Genomic DNA, 27,848 nt, shown 5'->3' on the forward strand with positions numbered 1-27,848 from the left:
AAGGACACATTTTATTCAGTAATATGCCTGCATGAATAAACTCAACTTCCCTGAAACAGAGGCTGGAAACTTTTTAAAGGCTGGAGTGTGCCCAGGGAAAGGCACTGAGGGGCATTGAGGGGGTGAGTTGGTGATTCACGGGAGTAGGCCATCTGGGTTTGTTAACTGGTGCTTGTCAGAGAAGAAACAAACTTCTATCTTTAAGACAAGAGGCTGCAGTCCAAGTTGAAGAAAGTCATCCATTAAAGTTAGGCTCTCCCTGAATTACTGCATTTCAAACAGAGAGGCTCTTAGGTCCTTGAGGAAATAGTTCTGGCTAGCAGATTTTTTGGCACAAAGGGCAGAGAAAGGATTTATAAATGCAAGCTCTACAAAGAAACTGCTCTAAGAGAGGGGGTGTAGGTACTCTCTGCCTATCACAAGACTTTGCCTGGAACAGTCAATTCCCCTGCATTGTTAACTTTCCCTCCAGGCAGGTTTTTTTATTTTTTTTTATTTTTTTTTTATTTTTTTTTTATTTATTTATTTTTTTTTTTATTTATTTATGATAGTCACAGAGAGAGAGAGAGAGAGGCAGAGACACAGGCAGAGGGAGAAGCAGGCTCCATGCACCGGAAGCCCGACGTGGGACTCGATCCCGGGTCTCCAGGATCGCGCCCTGGGCCAAAGGCAGGCGCCAAACCGCTGCGCCACCCAGGGATCCCCAGGCAGGTTTTTTAAGGGGATCTGGGGTTATCCTAGGGACAAGGCCTTACGCTACTTGAAGCCATACTAGCTTGGTCGATTCTCTTGGTGTAGAAGTTGTGATGGAGCTGTTACAGGCCAAGAGTTCTGCATTCTTCAGTCTTCAGAACAATACCTGTCAAAGTTTGATTCATCTGGCTCTTGAGAGAGCTGAAGTTTTAGGATGCCTTGTGTCCATACCAGACCATTCACACAATGGATCATGTACTTAGAAGTCACAGATTCGCCACGTCAATAAGATAATGAATATAAAAAATGAAAGCCATATTACAAACTGTTTGGACCAGCTGAATTACCAATTTTTGGCAAAATTTCGCCCCTTGTTTGTCTTGGGTGTTGCTCTGCAGTCCTGCTCCAAGCTGCGCCGCCAGCTCACGGCTGGCTTAGCCCTCCGCGGGTTTGCCAAGGTCGCATCCCGCAAAGCCTTGTCAAATTTAGCAACTGCAGCGCACACCTTGGTGAAAGAGTAAGAGAAAAGCCTTACGTGGGTTGCAAATCTCTCATCCACCTCCTTCTTCAGCAAGCACTTACTCAGATAGGACCGGGACGCCGTAGTTCATTACATGAGCTGCCTGTCACGCTTCTTGCCGATGAACAAAACGAGGCCAACAGCTTTCTCTCAATCCCTTTTCTTTCTTTCCCCATTTCCCCCCTTCCCACGCCCCTTCACCTCCACTTTGCCCTTGCGCTTTCTGGACATCATTTCCCACCACTCCCCCCCCCCCCAAGTACGCCTGCGCAAACGGGGAGGTCGTAAAAGCTGAGCGCCGCAAAGCCGGCGCTGTTTTTGGTTTACGGCGCGGCTGTAAAGCGCGGAGCCGGGGCGTTGGAAGGCGCGGGGCGCGGGGCCCGGTTCCGCGGCGGCGGGCGCCGGGAGTGTTCGCGCCGCTCGCGGATCTGGTTGCCTTCGTGTCAGTGGTGGAAGCGAGGGATTGTGTTGGGAGAGCTCCAGGTCGTGTGTGTTTCTGTCAAGGACGTAGCTAGTCCTTCCCCGGAACGGGAGAGCGGCGCGGTCCTAGCGCCGGCTCGATCCCCGGGGCTGTCCCGCGGCCGAGGCTGGGGCCGCCGCTGAGCCTGACCTCGCCCCGCGGAGCCGCGCGGGGGCCGCTGATGGCCGAACGCTTCCTGGGCAAGACTTTGGCCGCAGCGTCTCTCTCTGTGGCCTTGGCCTCTGTGGCGGTCAGGCCCTCGGGCTGTGGCAGCGCTCCGGCGTGCAGGTATTTCCTCTTCTAGGGCTGCCTACTCCCGAGTTCTCGGGTGTGGGTGGAGCCAGTGTTGAGTCCGCGGGTGCCGTAGGCTTTGCCGGCGTCCCGGGTTTTCAGGGCGACGTTCACGTTTTCAAAAAAGGTCCCCCGGGGGGATGCCCGGGTGGCGCAGCGGTTTGGCGCCCGCCTTCGGCCCGGGGCGTGGTCCTGGGAGACGCGGGATCGAGTCCCCCCGCATCGGGCTCCCTGCGTGGAGCCTGCTTCTCCCTCTGCCTGTGTCTCTGCCTCTCTCTCTCTCTCTCTCTCTCTCTCTGTCTATCATAAATTTATAAAAAAAAAAAAAAAGGCCCCACGGTGTTTCATCTGCCTTTTGAGGAGGATTGGTGGTAGCGATCTTTCTTGGTCTCTGCTACTGAAATTTGCCATCCTCCAGAAGTCCCCAGTATTGCTGTCCTGCGAGAGTTTTCAGTAGCACTTGTTTGGATGTGGTGTGGACATGTCGTGTTTACTTGAGGCAAAAGGAAATTTTCTTTTGTTCCCTCCTCCCCCCCCCACCCCTCCCCGCCCCGTTTTTGCACTGTCTTGTCCTCCCCCCCTCCTCCTCCCCCTCCCCCTCCCCCTCCCCCCCGGACCTCTTATGGTAGCTGTTGGACCTTCTAGATTGAACTTCTCCTTTTCTCTCATTTTCCATTTCATTTGTCTTTTTTGTACAACGCTCTTACATATTTCACTTAAAATTATCTTCCAGGTTCCTAAAGCAGACTTCAGTCCCGGTGCATCATCGGATCTCTTATTGAATTGTAAATTTTGACAAGAACTTTTTCCCCCTCTAATTGCTCTGGATAGCCGCCTTTTTTAGTTTGATGGATGTAAAAACTCTTGAATCTGTAAGAATGATAATTAAAGTAAATTATCTTCTGTTTTGTGACTTACCTGTTGTGGGTCAGTGGTTCTATTACTTTTCAGTCCTTTTTCCTTCTCTTCTCAAACATCCGGTGGACACCGGTTATCCATTTATATTTCGATTCATGTAGGTAAAAGACATTGTTTTCTCAAAATGGGAGGGCTGATTTCAGAACATTGGCATCATGTCACCTACGTAGACTGGAAGGTTTCAGTTGAGTGTGTGTGAGCAGGAAGCCAGTAGGACAGGCTGGGAACTAGTGGAGCAAATTCCCTGCTGAGCATAGCTGCTTTAGCTTTATTCCCTACTATGAACTATGGTGATATTAAGCCTAAATTGCTGCTGTATTCTCTAATACCAGAATTCAAAACAGAGGTTCTAGTTTGGCTTTATCCCAGGGGGAAACCTAACTAATGCCAACATTTTGTTTGGAGAAGGAGAATGGCTGATTTCCATGGTTATTGCCCCACTGCCCACTTAGGACATTTGGGCCCACTTATCTCAAGCTTGAAACCTCTCAGACAAAAAAAAAAAAAAAAAGAAACCTCTCAGACCTCCTCTTGTAGGAATGGAATCTGTCACCCACCCTTTTGTGCATATTCTCAAATATAATTTGTTGTATTTTGGTTTGTAGGTCAGTAGGAGTCCATCTACTTTCTACCTGAAATTAGTTACAATCTCTTAATCACTGGTGGTGACCTGTTCTCTCTCCTGCTGTGGATTTTGTTGGCCTTTTGTATCTCTTTTCAGTGGGATTTGGGGAGGGACAGAATAAACATCTATGCTTTTTAAAATGTAACTTTGCATGTCAACCAAATTACAATTAAAGTAAAATTTTTAAAAATTAAAAAATATTCCAAGTTAAAAACAAAACAAAACAAAACAAAAAAACAATGTTCTTTGGAAGTCATGAATGCTATTAACATTTTTTTAAATTTATTTTTTAAAGATTTTATCTATTTATTCATGAGAGACTCAGAGAGGCAGAGACACAGGCAGAGGGAGAAGCAGGCTCCATGCAAGGAACCCGACGTGGGACTCGATCCTGTTTTTATTTTTTATTTTTTTTAAATTTAAATTCAACTTGCCAACATATAGTATAACATCCAGTGCTCGTCACATCATGTACCTGCCCTCCTTAATGCCCATCACCCGGTTACCCTATCCCCCATCCACCTCCACTTCTGCTCTCCTTTGTTTGATCGCTAGAGGCAGAAGTCTCATGGATTGTCTTCCCTTATAAGTTTTCCCCACTCAGTCCTTCCCTCTTCCCTTGTGGTCCCTTTCACTATTTCTTATATGCCACATATGAGTGAAACCATATGATAGTTGTCTTTGTCTGATTGACTTTTTCACTTAGCATAATACCCTCTAGTTCCATTCATGTCAGTGTAAATGGTGAATATTCATCCTTTCTGAAGGCTGAGTAATATTCCATCGTGTGTGTGTATGTGTGTGTGTATACATCGTTATCCAGTCCAGGACATCTGGGCTCCTTCCACAGTTTGGCTATTGTAGACACTGCTGCTATGAACATAGGGATGCAGGTGCCCCTTTAGATCACTACATCTGTATCTTTGGGGTAAATAACTAGTAGTGCACCAGCTTGCATTCCCACTAACAGTGTAAGAGGGTTCCCCTTTCTCCACATCCTCGCCAACCTTTGTTGTTTCCTGTCTTGTTAATTTTAGGTATTCTCACCAGTGTAAAGTAGTATCTCACTGTGTTTTGATTTGTATTTCCCTGATGACAAGTGATAACGGAACATTTTCTGATGTGCTTGTTGGCCATGTGTAGTTCTTTGGAAAAATATCTGTTTATGTCTTCTGCCCATTTCTTAACTGAATTGTTTGCTTTTTGGGTGTTGAATTTGATAAGTTCTTTAGAGATCTTGGATATCAGCCCTTTATCTGATACGTCATTTGCAAACATCTTCTCCCATCTTATAGGTTGACTGTTTCCTTTGCAAGAAGCTTTTTATCTTGATGAAGTCTCAATAGCTCATTATTGCTTTTGTTTCCCCTGCCTTCGTGGATATGTCTTGCAGGAAGTTGCTGTGGCCAAGTTCAAAAAGGTTACTGCCTGTGTTCTCTAGGATTTTGATGGAATCCTGTCTCACAGTTAGATCTTTGAATCATTTAGAGTTTATCTTTGTGTATGGTGTAAGAGAATGGTCCAGTTTCGTTCTGCACGTGGCTGTCCAATTTTCCCAACACATTTTATTATTTTCCTGCTTTGTCGAAGATTAGTTGACCATAGAGTTGGGGTGGGGGGGTCCATTTTTGGGTTCTCTGTTCTGTTCCATTGATCTGTGTGTGTCTGTTTTTGTGCCAGTACCATCCTGTCTCAATCACAGCTTTGTAATACAACTTGAAGTCAGGCTTTGTGATGCCCCCAGCTTTGGTTTTCCTTTTCAACATTCCTCTGGCTATTTTGGGGTCTTTTCTGGTTCCATATGAATCTTAGGATTATTTGTTCCAACTCTTTGAAAAAAGTCCATGGTATTTTGATAGGGATTGCATTGTATGTGTAGATTGTTCTGGGTAGGATAGACATTTTCACAATATTTATTCTTCCAATCCATGAGCATGGAGTGTTTTCCCGTCTTTTTATCTCTTCCTCAATTTCTTTCATAAGTGTTCTGTAGTTTTTAGAATATAGGACCTTTGCCTCTTTGGTTAGGTTTATTCCCAGATATCTTATGGTTTTTGGTGCAATTGTAAATGGGATTGATTACTTAATTTCTCTTTCTTCAGTCTCACTGTTAGTATACAGAAATGCAAGTTATTTCTGTGCATTGATTTTGTATCCTGCCACATTGCTGAATTGCTGGGGTGGAGTCCTTTGGTTCTTCATTTACAATATCATGTCATCTGTGAAGAGTGAGAGTTTGATTTTTTTCTTTGACAATTTGAGTGCTTTTATTTCTTTTTGTTGTCTAATTGCTGAGGCTAGGACTTCTAGTACTACGTTGAACAATAGTGGTGAGAGTGAGCATCCCTGTAGTGTTCCTGAGAATGATATTTGTTGTAGGCTTTTTGTAGATGGCTTTTATGATATTGAGGTATGTTCCTTCTAGCACTATACTTTGAAGAATTTTAATCAGGAGTGGATGCTGTATTTTGTCAAGTGCTTTCTCTGCATCAATTGAGAGGATTATATGGTTCTTGTCTTTTCTTTTAATGTGATCTATCATGATTTATTTATGTATGTTGAACCACCCTTGCCTCCCAGGAATAAATCCCACTTGGTCATGGTGAATAATCCTTTAACTGTACTGTTGGATCTTGTTGGCTAGTATTTTAGTGAATATTTTGATATCCGTGTTCATCAGGGATATTGGTCTATAATTCTCCTTTTTGATGGGGTCTCTGTCTGGTTTTGGGATCAAGGTAATGCTGGTGTCATAGAATGAGTTTGGAAGTTTTCTTTCCATTTCTATCTTTTGAAATAGCTTCAGTAGAATAGGTGTTATTTCTTCTTTAGTTAAGGTTTGATAGAATTCCCCTGGAAAGCCATCTGGCCCTGGGCTCTTGTTGCTTGGAAGGTTTTTGATGACTGCTTCCATATCCTTATTGGTTATTGGTCTGTTCATGTTTTCTGTTTCAGTTTTAGTAATTTATAAGTTTCTAGGAATCATCCATTTCTTCAGATTGCCTAATTTGTTGGCATATAGTTGCTCATAATATGTTCCTAAAATCGTTTGTATTTCCTTGGTGTTGGTTGTGATTTCTCCTCTTTCATTCATGATTTTATTAATTTGAGGTTTTTTCTTTTTTTTTTAAGATTTTATTTATTTATTAGAGAGAGAGAGAGAGAGAGAGAAAGGCAGAGACACAGGCAGAGGGAGAAGCAGGCTCCATGCAGGGAGCCCGATGTGGGACTCGATCTCAGGTCTCCAGGATCACGCCCTGGGCGCTAAACTGCTGAGCCACCTGGGCTGTCCCCCCCACCCCACCCTTTTTTCTTTTTAATTAGTCTGGTTAGGGGTTTATTTATCTTACTAATTCTTTCAAAGAACCAGCTCCTACTTTTGTTGATTTGTTCTACTGTTCTTCTGATTTCTGTTTCATTGAATTCTGCTCAAATCTTTATTATTTCTTGTCTCCTGCTTGTGTTAGGCTTTATTTGCTGTTTTTTTCTTCAGCTCCTTTAGGTATGAGGTTAGCTTGTATATGTGAGATTTTTCTAATTTTTTTGACAGAGGCTTGTATTGAAATGTACTTGCCTCTTAGGACTGCCATTGCTGTATTTCAAAGATTTTGAACAATTGTGCTTTCTTTTTTGTTAGTTTGTATGAGCCTTTTTAATTCTTCTCTAATTTCCTGGTTTACCCATTCATTTTTTAGTAGGATGCTCTTTAACCTCCAAGTATTTGAGTTCCTTCCCGAGTTTGTCCTGTCAATGAATTCTGGTTTCAGAGCATTGTGGTCTGAAAATATGCAGGGACTAATCCCAGTCTTTTGGTATCGATTGAGACCTGATTTGTGACCCAGTATGTGGTTGTTTCTGAAGAAAGTTCATGTGCAGTTGAGAAGAATGTGTATTCTGTTGCATTAGGATGGCGTGTTCTGTATATTTCCGTGAAGTCCCATCTAGTCCAGTGTGTCATTCAAAACCCTTATTTCTTTGTTGATCTTCTGTTTAGAAGATCTGTTCTTTGCTGAGAGTGGAACGTTGGAGTCTCCTATCCTTAATGTATTATTATCTATGTGTTTCTTTCCTTTGGTTATTAATTGGTTGATATAATTGGCTGGTCCCACATTAGGGGCATAAATATTTATAATTGTTAGGTCCTCTTGTTGGATAGACCTGTTAACTATGATATAGTTTCCCTCTTCATTTCTTACTACAGTCTTTGGTTTAAAATCTAATTTACCTGATATGAGGATGGCTACCCCACCTTTCTTTTGAAGTCCATTTGCATGATAAATGGTTCTCCGCCCCCTCATTTTCAGTATGAAGGTGTTTTTAGGTCTAAAATGAATCTCTTGTAGACAGCATATAGATGGGTCTTGCTTTTTTATCCAGTGTGATACCCTGAGTCTTTTGCCTGGAGCATTTAGCCCATTCAAATTCAGAGTAACAATTGAAAGATATGAATTTAGTGCCATTGTATTACCTGTACAGTCCCTATTTCTGCAGATTGTCTCTGTTTCTTTGGGCTCCCTCTTCACTTACAGGCTCTCCCTTAATATTTCTTGCAGGGACTATTCTCCCTTAATATTCTTTCGGTTTTTGCCTATCCTAGAAGCTCTTTATTATCTTTCTTTCCAATCTGAATGACAGCCTTGCTGGATAAAGTATCCTTGACTGCATGTTTTTCTCATTTAGTACCCTGAATGTATCATGACGGCCCTTTCTGGCCTGCCAGGTCTCTGTAGGTAGGTCTGCTGGTCATCTAATATTTTTCTCCTTAATGTTAGGAATCTCTTTTCTCAAGCTGCTTTCAAGATTTTCTCCTTCTCTCTGAAATTTGCAAGCTTCACTGTTATATGTTGAGGTGTTGATTGGTTTTTGTTGATTTTGGGAGGGGTCTTCTCTCTGTCTTGGATATGTATGCCTATTTCTTTCCCCAGATTAGGGAAGTTCCCAGCTATGATTTGTTCAAACATGCTTTCTGGTCTTCTCTCTCTCTCCACGCCCTCTGGAATCCCAATAATATGGATGTTATTCTTTTACAAATTATCACTTAATTCTTGGAGCCTCTCCTCATGGGCTCTTAGTTCTCTCTTTTCCTCAGCTTCCTTCCTTTCCATCAACTTGTCTTCTATGTCATTTACTTTCTCGTCTGCCTCATTTACCTAGGCTGTTAGACCATCCAGTTTAGACTGCATCTCAGAGTATTTTTAATTTCAGCCTGATCTCATTTCTGTACTGAGATTCTCTAGTGACTTTTATGATTTTTTTCACATCCACCTAGTAACTCTATAATTGTATCCTGAATTCTGTCTCTTGATATTTTACTTAAATATATATCCATTAGATCAATGGCAGAGAGTATTACCCCTGGTTCTTTCTTTTGTGGTGAATTCTTCCTTTTAGTCATTTTGTTCAGTGCAGAATGGCTGTATGAGTGAGCAGAGTCAAAAATACCAACCACGACCCAAGCAAAATACACACTAGACAATCCCAAAGAGGTCAGGGACCAGAAAATAAAAGAAAAAAGACAAAGAAAAAGAAAAACAAACAAAAAATATAATCTCACAGAGTGGACCAAAATGGTGATCTACTTGGTCTGAGTGTATTTTGGTCTGTATGTTAGAAAGTACTAAGTTCCAAAATTATAAAAGAAGCAAAACTTACAGAGACAACAACAACAAAAAGAAAGGAAAGGGGGGAGGGAAAATTGTGCAGGGGAGAGAATACAATCTCATAGAGTGGATCAAAGGGTGATCCACTTAGTTCTGAGTGTATTTTGGTCTGTATGTTAGAAAGTACTAAGTTCCAAAATTATAAAAGAAGCAAAACTTACAGAGACAACAACAACAAAAAGAAAGGAAAAGGGGGAGGGAAAATTATGCAGGGGAGAGAATACAATCTCATAAAGTGGATCAAAGGGTGATCCACTTAGTTCTGAGTGTATTTTGGTGTGTATGTTAGAAGGCACAAATTCCAAAATTATTTTTTAAAAAAAGCAAAACTTACATATATACAAAAATAAAATTGAATATGGCGAAAGGAAACAAAAAATGAGGAATGTATCTATAACATGTCATTGTAAAATATGAAAGTTAAAAAAGGAAAAAAAAACTTTAAAATGAAGAGTTGATAAAACATTAAACTACTTGAGACAGTAAAAAAGAAAGAATATTGGAAAATTTTAACCTGAAAGATAGATAAATGAATCATAAAAAAAAAACAACAAAACCTTGAGTTCTTTATACTATTTTGCTTCAGTTCTGGAGCTTTCCTGTGCTGCTTGGTCAGTACACTTGCTATTCCCCTGTTCTTTCAGCTGGTCTTCTGTGGGAGGGGCCTGCTGTGCTGATTTTCAGGTGTCTGTGCCTGGGAGGAGATGCTCCACCCCTTGCCAGGTGGCAAGGCTGAGTGTAAACAATTTGTCCTGTGAGGTCTTTGTTCCCTAGAGGCTTTTACACCTCTTTTGAGGGCGAAAGGAAAAAAAAAAATGGCTGTGTCCAGATCTCTAGCTCTGGAGCCGAGAGATCCTGGCATGTGCCAAACTGCAGACTCTTACTGTCTCCTGGTTCAGATCCTCCCCTGGGGCAGGCGAGGGAGACAATGATTGGTGCCATTTGCAGGGCTCTGGCTGGGAGAGGTTTTCCCTGGTTGTGCATGCACCTGCTCCATCCCTCCCAGTGGAAGCGGAGGGTTGCCTTGCTTCTGGCTGTTTGCAGGGCCCTGGCACAGATAGGGTTCATCTGGGTTGAATGCACACCTGCTTGGACTCTCCACTCCTTTGTAGGGACCCAGTAAGGAGAGCATCACCCATTCCTGCTCTGGTCCATGGTTTGTGGCACAACAAGCAGAGCCTTCTGGGCTTGCTAATTTAAACATGCTCCAATGCTCCAATGCTTGGGAACTTTGCTGGCTTAGGCACTCCTGTTCTTTCTGTGCCTCCAGGAAGATTGCAGGGACCCCACTGTCCCTCCTGCAATTCTGCCTTGCTTCACCACTGAGCACTTTTCAGGCAGGCAAGTCTCAAAGGAGCAGATTTCTAAAGGTCCCAATTTTGCACCCCAGGGCTATATCACTTTCTTACAGCCCTTAAAAAGCTCCCTCCCCCTGACATTTATCTTCTAAATATCCTGTTTGTCTTCTCTGCACTCCTACCTTGTAAGAAGCGTCATTTTTCTGTTTGTAGCGTTCCAGCTGTTCTTTCTTTACATCTCAGGTTGAATTCATCCTGAACACAGGTGTTCAGGATAGTTTGCTAGTTAATCTAGCTAAATTTGGGGAACCAGATGAAACGAGGATCCCTATTCTGCCATCTTGCCTCCCTCCCATGAATGTGCTTTTTTAAAGATGCCACTAGAACAATGTAAAATTGCTTGCCCGTTATTTTTTTAAAGATTTATTTATTTTAGAGAGAGTGTATGCAAGTCAGGGGAGGGGCAGAGGGAGAAGGAGAAAGAGTAATCTTCAAGCAGAGTCCCTGCTGAGCATGGAGCCTGAGGAGGGGCTCCATCCCAGGACCCTGAGATCATGACCTAAGCTGAAATCAAGAGTCCAACACTTAACCGACTGAGCTACCCAGGCGCACCAGTTACTCTTCTTTTTTATAATGCTTGCACCCTGGGTGAAGTGGGGTTCATCTAAAACCAGTGACTGCTTATTGATGCTCAGAAGTTTTAAATTTTGATGTAGTCCAATTTATTGGTTTTTCTTTGTCGCTTGTGCTTTTGGTTACATCCAAGAAGTCATTGTCAAGTTCAGCATCATGAAATTTTCCCTGTATGTTTTTTTTCCAAGAGTTTTATAGTTTTAGGTCTTATGTTTGGGTTTTGATCCATTTTGCATTAGTGTTTGCATATGCTATAAAGAGTAAGGGATCCCTGGGTGGCGCAGGGGTTTAGCACCTGCCTTTGCCCCAGGGCGCGGTCCTGGAGTCCCGGGATCAAGTCCCACGTCGGGTTCCTGCATGGAGCCTGCTTCTCCCTCTGCCTGTGTCTCTGCCTCTCTCTCTCTCTATGTCTATCATAAATAAATAAATAAATAAATAAATAAATAAATAAATAAATAAATAAATAAATCTTTAAAAAAAAGTAAGGGATCATCTTCATTTGCATGTGGATATCTAATTTTCCCAGCCTTATTTGTTGAAAAGACAATCCTTTCCTGTTGAATAGTTTTGTCACACTTGTTGAAAATCATTTGACCACCTATGTGAGTGAGGGTTTGTGTGTGGGCTCTCTATTCTATCCCACTGGTCTATATGTCTGTCTTCCTACCAGTATTATTCTGTTATGATTACTATAGCTTAGTTTTGAAATTATGCCAGTATTTTACCATTAGGATTACTATAGTAAGTTTTGAAATTAGGAAGTTATGACATCTCCAACTTTTTCTTTTTCAAGATTGTTTTCAAGGGACTGGTTGGGGTTCCTTGTTTGTGATAGTTTTCAGTCTTTCACTGTCATACCAAAAAGTGAGCTTTAATATATGACTTTTAATATATTGAGGTAGTTTTCTTCTTCTATTCCTAGTTTGTTGAATGTTTTTTATTGTGAAAGGTGTTGGATTATGACAGATTTTTCTGTATTAATTGGGATGATCATCTGTTTTTTTCTTTCATTCTGTTTATGTGTATTGTGTTGATTGATTTTGGTATTCCAATCCTTGCATTCCAATAAATCTCACTTGGTTATGGTGTATAATCCTTTAATGTGCTGTTGAATTCTGTTTGCTACTATTTTGTTGAGGATTTTTGTATCAATATGTATAAGGGGTAGTGATCTATGGTTTTTTAGTAGTGTCTTTGTCTAGCTTTGGTATTGGGGTAATAATGCCGGCCTCATAGAACACATTTGGATATATTCTTTCAATTTTTTTTGAAGAGTTTGAGGAACATTGGTGTTAATTCTTTGAGTATTTCATAGAATTCACCAACAAAGCCATAGTCTCCAAAGCGTTTCTCTGTGAGTAGTAAGTAGGTTTTGCATCAACTTTTAAAATTATTTGTATAACCCCATTCAAATTTCACCACTTGTCCTGTGGAAAAATTTTTTTCTTTTTGGTTCAGGAACCAATCCAACATCATTGATTGTGTTTAGTTTTCATGTCTCTTTAGTCTGCATCTATCCAAAAGAGTTCCTCTGTCTTTCATGTTACCAATTGAAAGAGTACACACCTTTATTTTGCAAGCTATCCCTTGACCAGGTTGTATTCTATATTTCCTTATGTTTTCAATTCTGGTCATACTTATGAGTAATACCTCAGAAATGATCACTGTGTACTTCTCAGTGAATGATACAGATGTGGACTTATTTCACCAACCTAGCAAGTTGGTGTTTGCCCTTGTGACAATTAATCATTTGTCACAAGGGCAAATTGATATTATGAGAGCCGGGGAAGTGTGCCATCAGTTTAGAATTAGTATATTTATCATAGTCAGACTTTTGGTAGTATTGTGTTATTTCTTATACAATGTAAGAACCTTACAACAGATATTTCCATTTTTTTGTTCTTTTGTTCCATTTTTGTCATACATTTTACATGTGTGTTAGATTATAGCCCATTTTTTAAAAAGTCTTCCTTTACATTTGTTTTTATAGTTGAATTTTCATAACTTCCCCCACTTTCGTGCTAACAAAAGTAAACATCTGTCCCTTTTTCTCAACTAAAAGAAATTCAGGGAGTAGGTTCCAATTAATAAGATTCGGCAATATTTTAAAGTTTTTCATATTTGAAAATAATTTTCTCATAGATGTTAGACTTTTATACTTTGAAATTGAAAAGTATGTTTTTGGGTCTTTGAATTAGGTTATTTTTAATTTCTTTTGGTATTTATGTAGAACATTTGTCTTTTTTTTCTTTTTTTCTTTTCAGAAACACATTTTCATTCTGTGGGTTTCATCTTAACTCGAACATCATGTCTAACTCTAATGGTGCCAAACAGAATTCCCACAACAAGGCTCGGACATCTCCTTATCCAGGTTCAAAAGTCCAACGCAGCCAGGTTCCTAATGAGAAAGTAGGCTGGTTTGTTGAATGGCAAGACTATAATCCTGTGGAATACACTGCAGTCTCTGTCTTGGCAGGACCTAGGTGGGCAGATCCTCAGATCAGGTGAGCATAATTTCTGGCATTAACAGATAGCTAGGGGTAAGATGGTGAAGAGAATGGTTGTCTTTGTAAATGATCACTTTGACAGCTGAAAAATCATTTTTATCTATGACTTTGTCATAACTAAGTTTCCACATTTGCTTGAATTCTTGCTAAAACTAGAGAATCCATGTTTGCTTGTTCTTTTAGAGGTTTTATGATGATCCTTCCAAAAAAGTAAATCTATTTTACTGTGGAGTTGTTTTATGGAATGGCAAGTGGTGGTATCTATTTTCATTTATTCTATTTTGGTCATCAGTAGAACATCTTTTGTGGTTATTTTCCACCATAGCTAGACTTGTGTTTGAAGTAGTAAAAAAAAAATATATTTTTCAGAATTTTTTCAGATTACTAAGAATAGGATGATAAAATTGGAACAGTGTGAAAAACACAGAAAAGGGATAGATAAAGGAGAAGGAAGAAAACAAATACTCAAGCAAAAATCCTTTGACTAAATTCATAGAAGTACATTGACTCATGTTTTATATTTATGTTCCTTTTAACGAATATGATGAGTTTTTTAATGTACTGTGAACTAGGTATTGTACTTAATTTTTTATAAGCATTATTTTCTTACAACTATTCTGGAAGACAGAGGGTTGTTATTTCTACTTTATAGAAAAACAAAACCCACGTGCAAAAATGGAAGCACAGAAAGGTTGCCCTTTACATATGGTTACAGAGCTAGTAGATGATGGTGAAGGTTGGACTTGAACTCAATCGGACTCCAGAATTCATGCTCTTAACCACTCTGCTAAACTGCTACCATAGTTTTAGAACAGTTTTACAAGTTTGATTTAATGGACAAATTTATTATGAATGGTTCCCAAGGGATTATTTAATCAGGTAAGTAAAAAGTGTTGCTAGTTGTATAGATCCAGTGTTATTAGTTCATTAGGTTAAACTGAAAAGAACCAAAACTTACTTCAGAACTTACTGTGAACTCTGTATGCTATACAACTCCTTATTCACTATCAACAGTTATATCAGTGATTTCATAATGGTGAGGAGAGAGTTTATTCATATTTACTTTGAAAATACTTTTATTGAGGAATGGCAAAGGCAGTAAAGTACACATTTCTTAATTGTGCTTCTAGAGCTCAGAACGATTTTATATTTATACAGTTCTATCCCATCAAGATTAAGACTTAGAACATTTGTAACATATAATATCTATTTTGATCTACATCATAGTTATTAAGAAGTTTTGTGGTAAATTCACTGTTTTGTGGGTTTACTTTGATGAAAATATTAGCTAGTGTACATTTGAGGAAATTAAAATTACTTTGAGACAGTAAAAATATCAAGATATCAGAAAGGATCTTATTTTTGGGATCACACTAATTGCTATATTGTGCCCACAGACAATTCCTCCTTGCTAATAGTGATGTAGACTTTTTTTGTAGCATGTGGGGAGGAGCTACAGATTTTCTGCAGAGTCCTTCCCAGAGGGGTTATAATATACATCCTTGTATTATAAGGTGCTTTGGTTAACACTTTAAGAAACTGTTTTAAAAGAGTAAGATGGATTTATAAATGAAAACTGACTCTTAAAAATAATTAAGTTTCAGGGATACCTTATTATAAATAACAGATTGATATTAGTAAGCTTTTGGTAATATTGGACCATTATTTCTTATTTTGCTTTGGCATTCTCTCATTACAGTGAAAGTAACTTCTCTCCCAAGTTCAATGAAAAGGATGGGCATGTTCAGAGAAAGAGCCAGAATGGTTTGTATGAGATTGAAAATGGGAGACCCAGGTAGGTACTGGGGGTGGATATCTTACAATAATGGGTCTTCAAAGGCTAAGAAACCCAATTAACATTTATTGAGTGCTTGTATGTGCCAGACAATGTACAAAAGAATTTATACATGTGATCTAATTAAATCATTAAAATAACTCTGTGGGCAGATATTGTAGTTCCATTTATAGATAAGAAGAGAGAATATAAGCAATTTGTATACAATGAGTGGCAGAGACAGTATTTGCACTTTTTTGGTAACTCTGCCTTGAGGGTAGAAATAATTCATTGAATAAATGAACAGAGAAGGGAGGGGCGCCTGGCTGGCTCAGTTGGTAGAGCATGTGACTCTTGATTTAGGGGTTGTGAGTCCGAGTCCCACAGTGGATATAGGTATTACTTTAAAAAAAAAATAACAGAAAGGGTTGTATGAGATGGGAATAAGAAAAGGGAATGGTGAGAAAGTGAAGGTAAGTGTGGGTATCTTGAATGATAAATCATCACTGTTGTAGAGACAGATGATGCTTAGGTGCAGACCATTCATCTGCCCTGTTGTAAGAGTCCTGTAAAGTTTTGGCTTGAATTTAGGAGCATAGATGAAAACTGAAACAAATTCACATATTGAGAACAACTTTGAAAATGAGATCTTCCTCCTAGATGAAGCCCAAAACTTAAGACATGCACAAAAGAAAAGTTAAACAACAGTGTTAAGGAAATAATGTGATTTTAGTGCCAGATATGTGATAATGTTAGTGGATTTGGGATGAGATATTATTTCCCTCTTATAGTATTTACTGCCTTCTTTTAGGGTTAAGTTGGATTAAAAAAGATGAACACAGGGACACCTGGGTGGCTCAGTGGTTGAGTGTCTGCCTTTGGCTCAGGATGTGATCCTGGGTTGGGGGATTGAGTCCCACATTGGGCTCCCCACAAGGAGCCTGCTTCTCCCTTTGTCTATGTCTCTGCCCCTCTCTCTCTGTGTCTCTTATGAATAAATAAATTTAAAAATCTTAAAAAAAAAAAAGATGAACACATTCAATTGATTTTTCATTTTTTTTGTCCCAGAAATCCTGCAGGACGGACAGGACTGGTTGGTCGGGGGCTTTTGGGGCGATGGGGCCCAAATCATGCTGCAGATCCCATCATAACCAGGTAAGAATGAAAAAAAAAATTTCCATAGCAGAGATTGGAGATATATCTACTATAACCATATGTTTATATACACACATATATGTTTGTGTGTATATATATACATGTATATATGTGTAAGTATGTGGGGTTGTATATGTGTGTGTGTGTGTGTATAGGTGTACTTGTGAAATCTGTCTTTTAAAAGAACTTTATGTGAAATCATATATAAGTGTAAAGCTGTAGTTTTATGTTAAAAGAGTATGCTAGGCATTATCTGAACAAAGTTAGCTTACCTGGTATTTACTGAACATTTGTTTGTTCACAGAATAGAGTATGTGCTTTGGAAGATATAAAAAAATTAAAGAATCCTAAGTTTCAGATCCCTGTCACAGAAGAGCTGTGGCTTAATTTGCAAGATGAAAAATATAAAATAAGAAAACATGTCAAGGTTAAAAAAAAAAAAAAGAAAACATGTCAAGTAACATGGGTGATACAGGATGCTTTAGAAAATTAGATTAGGGGCACCTGGGTGGCTCAGTTGGTTAGATGTCCAATTCTTGATTTTGTCTCAGGTCATGGTCTTAGGGCTGTGAGATTGAGCCCTGTACTGGGCTCTGTACTGGGTGTGAAGCCTACTTCAATTCACCCTCCCCCACCCCACCATTTAGATTAGATGTGGGTCATGATGATGGTAAACTGGAGCACCCAAGAAAAGCATTATTAAGGAGGTAGACTTGAGCTGAACTTGAAGCTTGGATATGGGGACAGCAGGAAGCCTAAGAAAAAGGCTTGTAGTAATATCTGAGTACTGAGGGATAGCGAAAAGACTAGCTTGGTTGAAACAGATTTTTGTAGGAGAATAGTGCATCATCAAACTTATTTAATTTTTGTGCAAATGTGGAGAATATTAAATGCCAAAGTTAGGGAGTGTGAACTGCAGCCACTGAAGGTTTCAGAACAGGAGACAGGCATTCTCTTCCTAAGGCACATCTGATAAGCCAAATATTATTCAGAAGGTCCCTGTGAGCATAAATCAGAATAAAGAGGGTAGGTGAATCCAATGTTTATTTTTATTTTTATTTTTTATTTTTTATTTTTTTTTGAATCCAATGTTTAGATGTACTTGACCATATCTATAGGAATCATCTTTCCAACGTATCTGGAATATTCTGTCATCTTTTTAATTTTTTTATTTTTAGGATTTCCTCACTTATCAACTCCCTCCTCACATGTAATTGTCACTTTCATTTAAATAATGCAAATACCCTCAATATTTTTACTTCTTTAGTTTTGATACTTTGAGGGCTTTCTGTTCTTTGAAGAGACTTTGTTTTTCTCTTATCTGAGATATAAATATGATTTACAATTTAAGTCTAGGGAAGCAGCTTATTTCCCATATTTTCAAGTTACTGGAAGAGGCACCGATATTTGTCCCATCTTACTCTCCTACTTGACCTTTCAGTTCTCCTGTCAAAAGAGATCTTTACTCAGCTTTCACCCCAATTTTATCTTTCATCCATCTACCCATATACCTACTCACCCACCTAACAATCCATATCCCTCCTGTCTACCTACCTATGTATCTACCTGCCAGCCTACCTATTGGTATCAAATTCCTTTAGAAATTTTATGGTTTAAATGAAATGAGAAAAGTTGATATATTTTTATTAATGAATATAAGTAAAAAATATTAATGACAGTATCAGTGTCTTTCCAGTTTGGTGAGGCTGGCTAACCTCAGGAAGGAATGCTAATAAGAGGCCAAGAAGAAGAAAAGGGAAGCTAGAGACTTGAAAGTTTGCTAATCTTTATCTCTGGTGGACCAAATATATGAGAGTGTATGTGGTGATGGTGTAGCATTGTTTTGAAATGATAGACATTCTGAGCTTGTGCAAATGAGACCCTGAAGGCTTTGAGGTGGTCCAAGGCTTTGAGAGTGCCCAGAGGTGGCAGAGTCTAGCTTTCAATTGTGCTATTAGGTTGATGCTCTTGGCTACCTCAGACATGGATCTATCTATCAGCCCATGAGTGCCTCGAAATAGATGAACGGCAGTGGAAATGGAGAGAAGTATGGAGGTTAGTTTTTCTATTTGTTTCGCAACAATGGAGGTAGGTATTAACCTATTTTACAGATCTGAAATGAAGCTTCACTGAGGTTTAGTGACTCACTTAAATCTTGTAGGATCTGAAATTTGAATCAGGGGTATTTGGCTCCAGATACTTTGCTTTTTTCTCTTCTATATCAGTTTTTCACTAATGAGTAATCCTAAGAGTCACTAGTCGCTTTTAAAAAGATTCCATTCCCTTTTCTTTCAAGTACTTCATGATTCAGAACAGTGCTGTATAGTATAGAATTTCACAAAGGTTCTTATCTGTTCTCTCCAGGGCAAGTGTTACATTTTTCTATTCCCAGGTGCCTCTCCTAGGGATTCTACATATACAAGTATCTGACATTTCTTTAGATCCTTTAAAGAGAAAATGTGATGGGAAGTGTTAATATATTTGAATAAAATCAGATCAAAAGTTAATGGTGTTAACAGTTTCTAGTTTTGGTGAGACAGGAAGGTGTGGGCCATCAGAAGTGGGGAGGAAATATCAATAGTATATAGAAATATTGACATTTAAGTAGTGTTAATGAGGTTCATTAATTAAAATGATACATTATTTCCATTATATCAAGAAATTTTTTTTTAAACTTGGTAATAATGTATTAGGTACTAATAAAGAACAAAACAAGAAACAACTCTGCTTAAAAATTCTTAAGTGAGTGCCTTCAGCATAAAATCTGAGAATGTAAACCCGATAGGCAAGGTGTTCATCATCCAGCTGGTCCTGCCCTGCCTGCCCGGCTGAACTGCAGTATTTCTCTCTATGTTTTGCTTCTCTTCCTTGTGCTGTAGCCAAGACTGGTTGGTTGGCTGGCTGTGCAGCAGGGGACTGTACTGGTCTTTGTTTTATCAGCTCCTTGAATGTGACATGTAATTGGTGCTAGTAAATGTTTGTGAGTGAATGGAGTCATCACCTTCTTACCCCTCCTTTTATCTAATTAGTGTAAACATTGTGCTTGTTTGATTTAAGTATATAGTATAGTGATTAAGAGTATAGATTCTGGAAACAGATTGCTTGGGTTCAGATCCTGGTTTATACCCTATGAGCTCTGCACTCTTGGTAAAGTTTAATCCACTTCTCTGAGCCTCATTCTCCACATATGTCTGTAAAATAAAGGTAGTAATGCAACTACCTTATAGGGTTGCTTTGAGATTTAAATGGATAAGTATGCTAAAGACTTAAAACAGTGTTAGGTACATAGTAAGTGCTATCTAAATGGCTTTTAAGGGACGGACTTCTGGGTGGCTCAGCGGTTGAGTGTCTGCCTTTGGCTCAGGGCATGATCCTGGGATCCAGAATCTGAGATCAAGTCCACATCAGGTTCCCTGCGTGGAGCCTGCTTCTCCCTCTGCTTATGTCTCTGCCTCTCTCTCTCTCTCTCTATCTGGGCCTCTCATGAATAAATAAATAAATCTTTTAAAAAAGTGGCTTTTAAGAAATAAAAGTGAAACCCATGCTCTCTGATTCTTACCACTTCTGCCTTCAGTCCTGTCCTCATCATCTTGTATGGGTCATGGTAAAGTTTTCTAGCCTTCAGTCTTGCTTCCCTCCAAACTAGCCTCCATACTTTTGTCAAAGTGAGTGAGCTTTCTAAAATACCAGTTGCTTATGGCTTTACCGTGCTTAAAAGTATTCTCTGGCTCTCTAAGCAATTGACTTTGATGAATTCTTTGCCTACTCTTCCAGCCTCATCACCCTTCTTTCTCCCTCTGACACCCATGGGGCCAGACCCCACCTATACTATACATTCAGTTTCTTCAACATATTATAAGAAACACCTTTGTTTCTTGCCCATGTTTATACCTATGTCTGGCATCCTTTAAAAACAGATGCTGTCTTCTTGTCCCAATTATCCTTTCATTTCTATTTACTATAGTCCTCAAACTGTCACTGTCTTTTATAATTTATTCACTTACATGTCTACCTCCACTGCTAGACTGTGAGCTCATTCAGGGCAGGAATTATAGGATAGATTTGAAAGCTACTATATAAAGAAATTTGGAAACTTCTATTTAAACACATTTATTTCACTGAATCTAATGCAAAGCAGTCATTAGATCTTAGGCTTTGTTTTTTTGGTTTAGTACTGGAAGTTCAAAGTCTTTATCTTTGCCCAAGATAGTATTAGAACAATCCTTACAATTGGGTGTAGGGGGTGGGTGTGGTGGGGATACAGAAGGGAAAGGGGAGATGTATCAGCATTTCTGGGAAAGAGGCTATGGTTAGAAGTACATTCTGAAAGTAACAACCCTTTGATACTTTTTTTATTTATTAAAATTTTTTTTAAAGATTTTATTTATTTGAGAGAGTGGGGGTGGGGAGGGGCAGAGGGAGAGGGACAAGCAGACTCTGTGCTGAGCTCGGAAATAAAAGTATGGGGCTTGATCCTGGACCGGGTAGAGAAGGGAAAGGGGAGATGCCACTACATGATTTGTGATTCTTAAAAAAAATCCTTAGACTTTTTTTTTAAGTTTACACCCCTGTCTCTAAATTCTGTTAGGCTTTTAAACTTTTTTAGACAGTACTTTAAGTAGTAAAAGCTATTTATATTCTGAATTTTTATTACAGAGAGAACAGTGTCTTATATAGAAAGTAAATATCTGACTTAGTTTGTAACAGTGCTAAATATAGAATGTTTCTATTACAAAATAACTTTTCTGGTAAAGCTAGCTGATTTGAGGTAAATTTATACATATTCTTGTTATAAAGAAAAACACATCTATAACTTTGTCTCAAGCTTGAGTCAAATCCTTAGTCCTTGTTTTAAATCAGTTATGATCTCATATTACTGTTTACAGGTGGAAAAGGGATAGAAGTGGAAATAAAATCCCCCATCCCATTTCTGGGAAAAACATCTTGCAGTTTGTGGCAATAAAAAGGAAAGACTGTGGAGAATGGGCAATCCCAGGGGTAAGAATTCAAATTAAAATAATGTTTTAAGTTTTTCTTACTTGCTTCATTTCCTGCAAGGTTCTTGTGTGTGGCTCTTTTTTCTCCACTCATCCTCCATTCCTCCCCACTTCAGTTAGTAATTTTTTTGTCATTCATTGCTGTGATGACTCAATAGCAAGTGGAAGATAATACATCAAAGTTGTCAGAATTTGAGCCTAATTATAAAACCCTTGGAAAAGAATGTGGACTTGGAGTTAAAAACAGGCTTGTATCCTGGCCTTTCCACCTTGAGCAGAGTCTGTGGAGTTCAGACCCTTCTCCCTAAAATAAAGATAATTGTATCTACTCCATAGAATTACTAGCAATAGCATATAAAGCACCTGACATAAAGTGGGTATTCATAAATTGTTGGATCCCATTTTAGAATTCAACCTCTACTCCAAGTCCAAAGTAAAACTGTTAGCATCGTTTTGTTGAATTCTGATAACTTCAGACATAGAAAGATAACTTCTATTATGTACTATTCTGTGTAGTTTTTTAAAGTTTCTACATTATCAAGAATAGTGTACTTTTGTTGCATTCATGTCAGTGTATATTTGAAGTGGCTTTTTTAAATGGGTATTTGTGCAACAGAGGGGTTTTTAAAAAATCTTTTTTATTTTTTAACAACAGAGGCTTTTATATTTTATGGCATATTGTGAAATGGAGATAGTTGGGTAAGAGGATGACTCTTTATACTGCTATCTGCAAGAATGGTTTTTCCTTTGTAAGATAAAAATGGATTGGAATGAACAATGGGAAAGTGTCAGCTTGCTGTATTCTTTCTTGCCTCCAGGTCTTCCTTAGCTGGAGTTTAGAAGATCCCAGGAAAGGAGTCTGATTGGCTCAGTTTACTATAGGCTAACCTTGGACCAATTACTGTGGTCAAATACATGAGATGCCCTGATTGGCTGCTTCTACAAGAATCAAATGGTTTACAGAAGAACATACTACAAGAGAATGAGGATACATGATTATGAGCAGATAGAACAACAAATGTCTGCTGTATCACCAGTAAATATTTGTTGCATGAATTAAAGCCTATTCTGTTTTTTCCTCTTAAAACAAAAATGTGACTCTTAGGGGATGGTGGATCCAGGAGAGAAGATTAGTGCTACACTTAAAAGAGAATTTGGTGAGGAAGCTCTCAACTCCTTACAAAAATCTGGTGCGGAAAAGAGAGAATTGGAGGAACAGTTGCACAAACTCTTCAGCCAGGAACACCTAGTGGTAAGAAATGGTGAAGGATAGAGCCCCGTGGATTAGTGAAAATTACTTAGAAGTTCACCTGGAAATCTGGTAGATTATTCTCTAAATAAACTGAATTACTTGTGTATTTGAAACATATATTCATAAAAACAACTTAAATTGTCATAGATTTGCACTGTAAATAGAGTTCTATTTAAAGTTTATAGCCCAACTTTAGGTCAATTATGTTAGAATACATTTTTTTTTCCTCTGAGTTTTTCTTTAGACTAGTTGTGAGCTAATATGATCCCATCCATCTGAAAACCTTTTAAAAAATTTACATGAATTTAGCTCTTTGCAAGAACATTTATATTTTAAATTATGTTATTCAGAGTTTTTCTGGTTGATAACCATTTAAATCTTATGTCTATTTTGTCTATATGCCCTTTGTGATTTAAAAAAATCACCTTATAAGGTACATGTGTACTGATGATAAGGAAAAAGAGTTTTTTCTTTTTTTGCTGGATTTTCTTCCATTTGCTTTGTTTTCTTTCTAAAGCTAGATCCTTTTCTTTCTGGATGGCTAGATCCAAATCTTTTCATGTATTAATAGTTTAAATATTAGTCTTTACTAGATATATTTACATATTACTATAAAAGAATCTTTGTATGTCTGAAACTATAATTATAGGAATTACTAAAACAGAAAAAACAGAAAAATAGCCTTTAAAAAAGTCATATGGCCCAAATGTGTCTGTTTCCACATTATGAAATTAAAATCTGTGGAGTTGAGGGTTTTGTGAATTTTTTATTTTCATGTGATGGGGAGGGAGGGCTAGGAGAAGGGGCAGAGGGAGAGAGAGAATCCACATTGTGGGTGGGACCTGACCTGGGGTTCGGTCCCATGCTCCCAGAGATCATGACCTTAGCTGAAATCAAGAGTTGGACACTCATCCAACTGAGCCACCTGGGTACTCTCAGGGTTTTATGAATTTTAAAGCGGATTCAAATGGTTCTGGAGAATATTTTTTCTTGGGAAATTTATAATAAGCATATGGAATGCTACATGAAAGGTTCTATGATATTTAGATTTCTTTTATGAAAGGTTAAATAATGGAGTCAGTTAGGTCAAGGGGTTTTAAAATGGAGCTAAGAGGCCCTTAAGAAGGTGGGCCTTATACACTTCCTCACCAGGTGGAGCCCTGAACTTTTAAACTGGGCCAAACCGCAAATACTCCAAAGACTCCTATACAAACACCTGCAACTTGCTAAAGAACAATCTTGCTTAGTGATAGCTTTAGCAACCAATTATATTCAGCCACGATCGGTTTCCTGTACCAATGCTAGTCAAAAATCTTTGTAAACAACTTTTTTTTTTTTTTTAATTTTATTTATGAGAGACACAGAGAGGGAGAGACATAGGCAGAGGAAGAAGCAGGCTCCCTGTTGCGGGACTTGGTCCCAGGACCCTGGGATCATGACCTGAGCCAAAGGCAGACGCTCAACCACTGAGTCACCCAGGTGCCCCTGTAAACAACTTATAGAAGCATTCTCTATCTTTAAAAAACCCTGATTTTGCTACCTAGTGCGACACTGGATTGCTACCTAAATCTTTGTACCCTGAATTGCAGTTCTTTGATCCTAAATAAATGCTTCATTTTTGCCTCCTGACAATTTGAGGTTGGCGTATTTTTCTTTATTGTGATAAAAACTACATATTTTACTATTTTAACTATTTTTAATGTACAGTTAAGTAATGTTAAGTATATGCACACTGTTTTGCAACAGAGTATTTACATTTCTGATTCTAATGAAGGTTAACATGTATCTGCTCTACCCATTCCTGTTTCACTCTACACTTTTTTTGTCTGTCTCCTTTTGAAAATAGATATATAAGGGATATGTTGATGATCCTCGAAATACTGATAATGCATGGATGGAGACAGAAGCTGTGAACTACCATGATGAAACAGGTAAACTTAGGTTTATTAGACTGACCAGATAAGAGGCACTCTGATATTTGTGGAAGGGAATGCTCATCAAAGAGCATTTGCTTTTTCAAAGCTCTTGAGCCTTGCCAAATTGTCTTACAGAAATATTTCGTTTGCATTCCCCACAGTGATTGAGAGCATTATTTTTAATTTTTTTGATAATTACAATTATTTTAGTATATTTATTTGCAAATATAATTATGAATATTTTCAGTTTTCTGGTTTGGTGTCATGCTTAGAAAGGTCTACTTACCTTACAAGTATAAAATGAGTCACCAAGAATTGTTTTATTTTTTTTTACATTTAAATCTCTAATCCAAAAAAATAAAAAATCTCTAATCCATCCAGAATTTATTTTGACATAAGTTTTCATACTTATTTAATATGAACTTTTGTTTTTAAGGCTAATATTCTTTCTTTTTAAAGAGAAAAGTTCCCTTATTGATGCCTCTACTTAAAATTTAGGAACTTGGAAGTGTGCTTGGATGGCTCAGTCAGACATCTGACTTCAGCTTAGGTCATGATCTCAGGGTCTTGGGATCGAGCCCTGCATTGGGCTCAGCACTCAGCATGGAGTCTGCTTGTCCCTCTGCCCTTCCCCACACTTGTGCTCTCTCTATCTCAAATAAATAATAAATAAATAAAATCTTAAAAAAATTAGGAACTTGGTTAACATTTGGGCATTTGGAACTATGGAACATTCTAGTTTTTAAATCACTGGGCCACATAATACAATGGTGACTTAAGATTGCTTTAGTAAGAATACTTGAAGCTACAGAATTATGTTGAAAAAGAAATAAACACATGAATTACTTTTTTTTGGTGATGTTTTTCTTTGGTAACAGGTGAGATAATGGATAACCTTACCCTGGAGGCTGGAGATGATGCTGGAAAGGTTAAATGGGTGGACATCAGTGATCAACTCCAGCTTTATGCCAGTCACTCTCAATTCATCAAACTCGTGGCTGAGAAGCGAGATGCACACTGGAGTGAGGACTCTGAAACTGAGTGCAGTGGGTTGTAGCCCCCATCATTGTGGGAACCACAGGCCAGCAAAGGGGTGCGTGCTGAAAGAAGGCATCACAGAGCTCATACTACAAGGGGGCAGGGTTGGTCACTTGGAAGTTAGTTTATTCACTTTCAAAGCTATTTGCATTTAGGTTTACATCAGCATAAAATTAGTAAATACGGTGAAATGCAACATGGAATTTTCCGCTTTTCAATCAAAAGAAATATAAACAATCATATTTTGTATGTATTCTATTTAAGCATGGCTTAAACCACGTCTTAACCAAAAGTCTTTGAAGAATCATAATCTGAATAAAAATAAATTTATGTTGGCCATCACTTCTGTTTTTCATCTAGTTCTTATTTGTCAGTTCTTTTTTTTTCTTTTTTTTTTTTTTTTAACCCCCTATTGATCTTCTGGGGTTTGAAGGATATTCCTGCCATATCAGACTCCTTTAGGAGAAGCACCACCATTGTGTATTCTAATTTATCTGTAAATTATTTGATTCTTATTTTGCTTTATGTGATTTTGCTGAAGCTGATTTCAAAATGGAAACCTTAGATATTCTTGACTTTAGAGTCCAGTGTTCTGAGGAAATTTCAGTAACTATTTTAGTCAATAAAGATCAAGATCAATGAACAAGAGCTCATGTTCTCACTTTTCAGAAATTCTGAATTAAAAAATATGTCCAGGAAATTAGTAATTTAAATGGATAAATGTATTTCACTCGACTGTAAATATATGTGTCACAAATGAATTAAAAAGTTCAGAAAGAGGGGATCCCTGGGTGGCCCAGCGGTTTAGCGCTTGCCTTCAGCTGGGGACGTGATCCTGGAGGCCTCGGGATCGAGTCCCACATCGGGCTCCCTGCATGGAGCCTGCTTCTCCCTCTGCCTGTGTCTCTGCCTCTCTCTCTCTCTCTCTCTCTCTCTCTCTGTCTCTCATGAATAAATAAAGTCTTTAAAAAAAAAGTTCAGAAAAATTGAAATAAGGCAGAGATAGAGGTAGGTCTTTGAAAGTTAAAGTGTTTTGTTTTTTTGTTTTTTTTTTTTCTTTTTTTTGAAGGGAATGTTAAATATTAGTATAGGTGTTCCCATAATTCCCAGAGGAAAGTAAAGAGTTGTTGATGTTCTAGGTGCTCTTGGAAACCGGGAAGAGGAAGGAAAAGAACACTTGTCTGAGTGGGCATATGTATCACATTCTGCTATAAGATATCCATTGGGAAAAGTATATTGGGAAAGTCCCATGACATTTACTCCTGTCACCCTAAAATAGGTACCATCATAATTCTGTCTTCATTCCAGTTGGATTACATACAGATGGGGCATCTAAAGAAAAGGAGGTTTAGGGGATAGAGATGTAGTTGTTTCCTTTTCTTTACATGTTTGAGAAAGGTTTGCTCTGTAACTTGAGGATAGAACTTAGGCTAAGGTAAATCAAAAGCACCCCCCTCCCCAATTTAGTGTCAAAACTACTTTGGTCGTAAACTTGAACTGAACTGACAGGAAGCTTTTTTCCCATTAGTGTGACTGTAAGTTTTGCTGAAAAACACTAGAATGTTTGATTTCAGGATCTTGTTTCAGATCCCTTTAGAAATTATGAGGCTTCAATATGGTATTAATTTTCTAAAATCCATAAAATCCTGGTCCCTGTGTATATAATAAGGGACTTGTGCTGACCAGGATGACCTGCTCATTAGGCGATGGGTAGGATGAACTTCTCCTACAATGAAAGAGTTGGATTCTACTTTTAATGTTCGGCAGGAAGAGATTGCTTTTTCTTGGCACTGAACAGAATTCCTTAAATTGAAGCTGCTTACTAAAGCTCTTGAGAAAGTTTGAGCAATTCCCTGAAGTTTGACATTTACTTAAGTCTAATAGTATCAAAACATTTACATTGACATTAGAAAAAATATTAGGTAATAACATTTTATTTAAAGAAGAACTAAAGCATTTTATTTAAAGAAGAACTAAAGAAAATATATAATAAATTCTTCATGGCATTTTGGAGTTTTCTCTGGAACACATATAAAGTGTGCAAAATTATAAAACTATAAACTATAGACGGGACAGAAGTAGATAATCTTCTGATATCCAGCATCATCTAT

At 38.3% G+C, this 27,848-nt stretch overlaps 2 protein-coding genes across 13 annotated transcripts in view; one reads left to right on the top strand and one right to left on the bottom strand.

Annotated features, from left to right (window-relative positions):
• The first annotated feature begins 1,529 nt into the window (after positions 1-1,529).
• Positions 1,530-26,079, top strand: NUDT9 (nudix hydrolase 9). The gene is made up of 8 exons (XM_072810580.1): positions 1,530-1,961; positions 13,363-13,602; positions 15,305-15,400; positions 16,448-16,534; positions 21,421-21,532; positions 22,637-22,783; positions 24,630-24,714; positions 25,578-26,079. Exons 1-8 carry the CDS (start codon positions 1,855-1,857, stop codon positions 25,754-25,756), a joined length of 1,053 nt encoding a protein of 350 aa, XP_072666681.1. The 5' UTR covers positions 1,530-1,854; the 3' UTR covers positions 25,757-26,079.
• SPARCL1 (SPARC like 1) overlaps positions 25,970-27,848 on the bottom strand; it is a 135,984-nt gene continuing 134,105 nt past the window's right edge. For all 12 annotated transcript variants that reach the window (XM_072810572.1, XM_072810571.1, XM_072810577.1 and 9 more), the window contains one exon: positions 25,970-27,844. The gene's annotated coding sequence lies outside the window, so the exon portion shown is untranslated. The remainder of the gene's footprint in view (positions 27,845-27,848) is intronic.

Source organism: Canis lupus, chromosome 33 (assembly GCF_048164855.1).
Source record: "Canis lupus baileyi chromosome 33, mCanLup2.hap1, whole genome shotgun sequence".
In the NCBI taxonomy this organism is placed as follows: domain Eukaryota; kingdom Metazoa; phylum Chordata; class Mammalia; order Carnivora; family Canidae; genus Canis; species Canis lupus.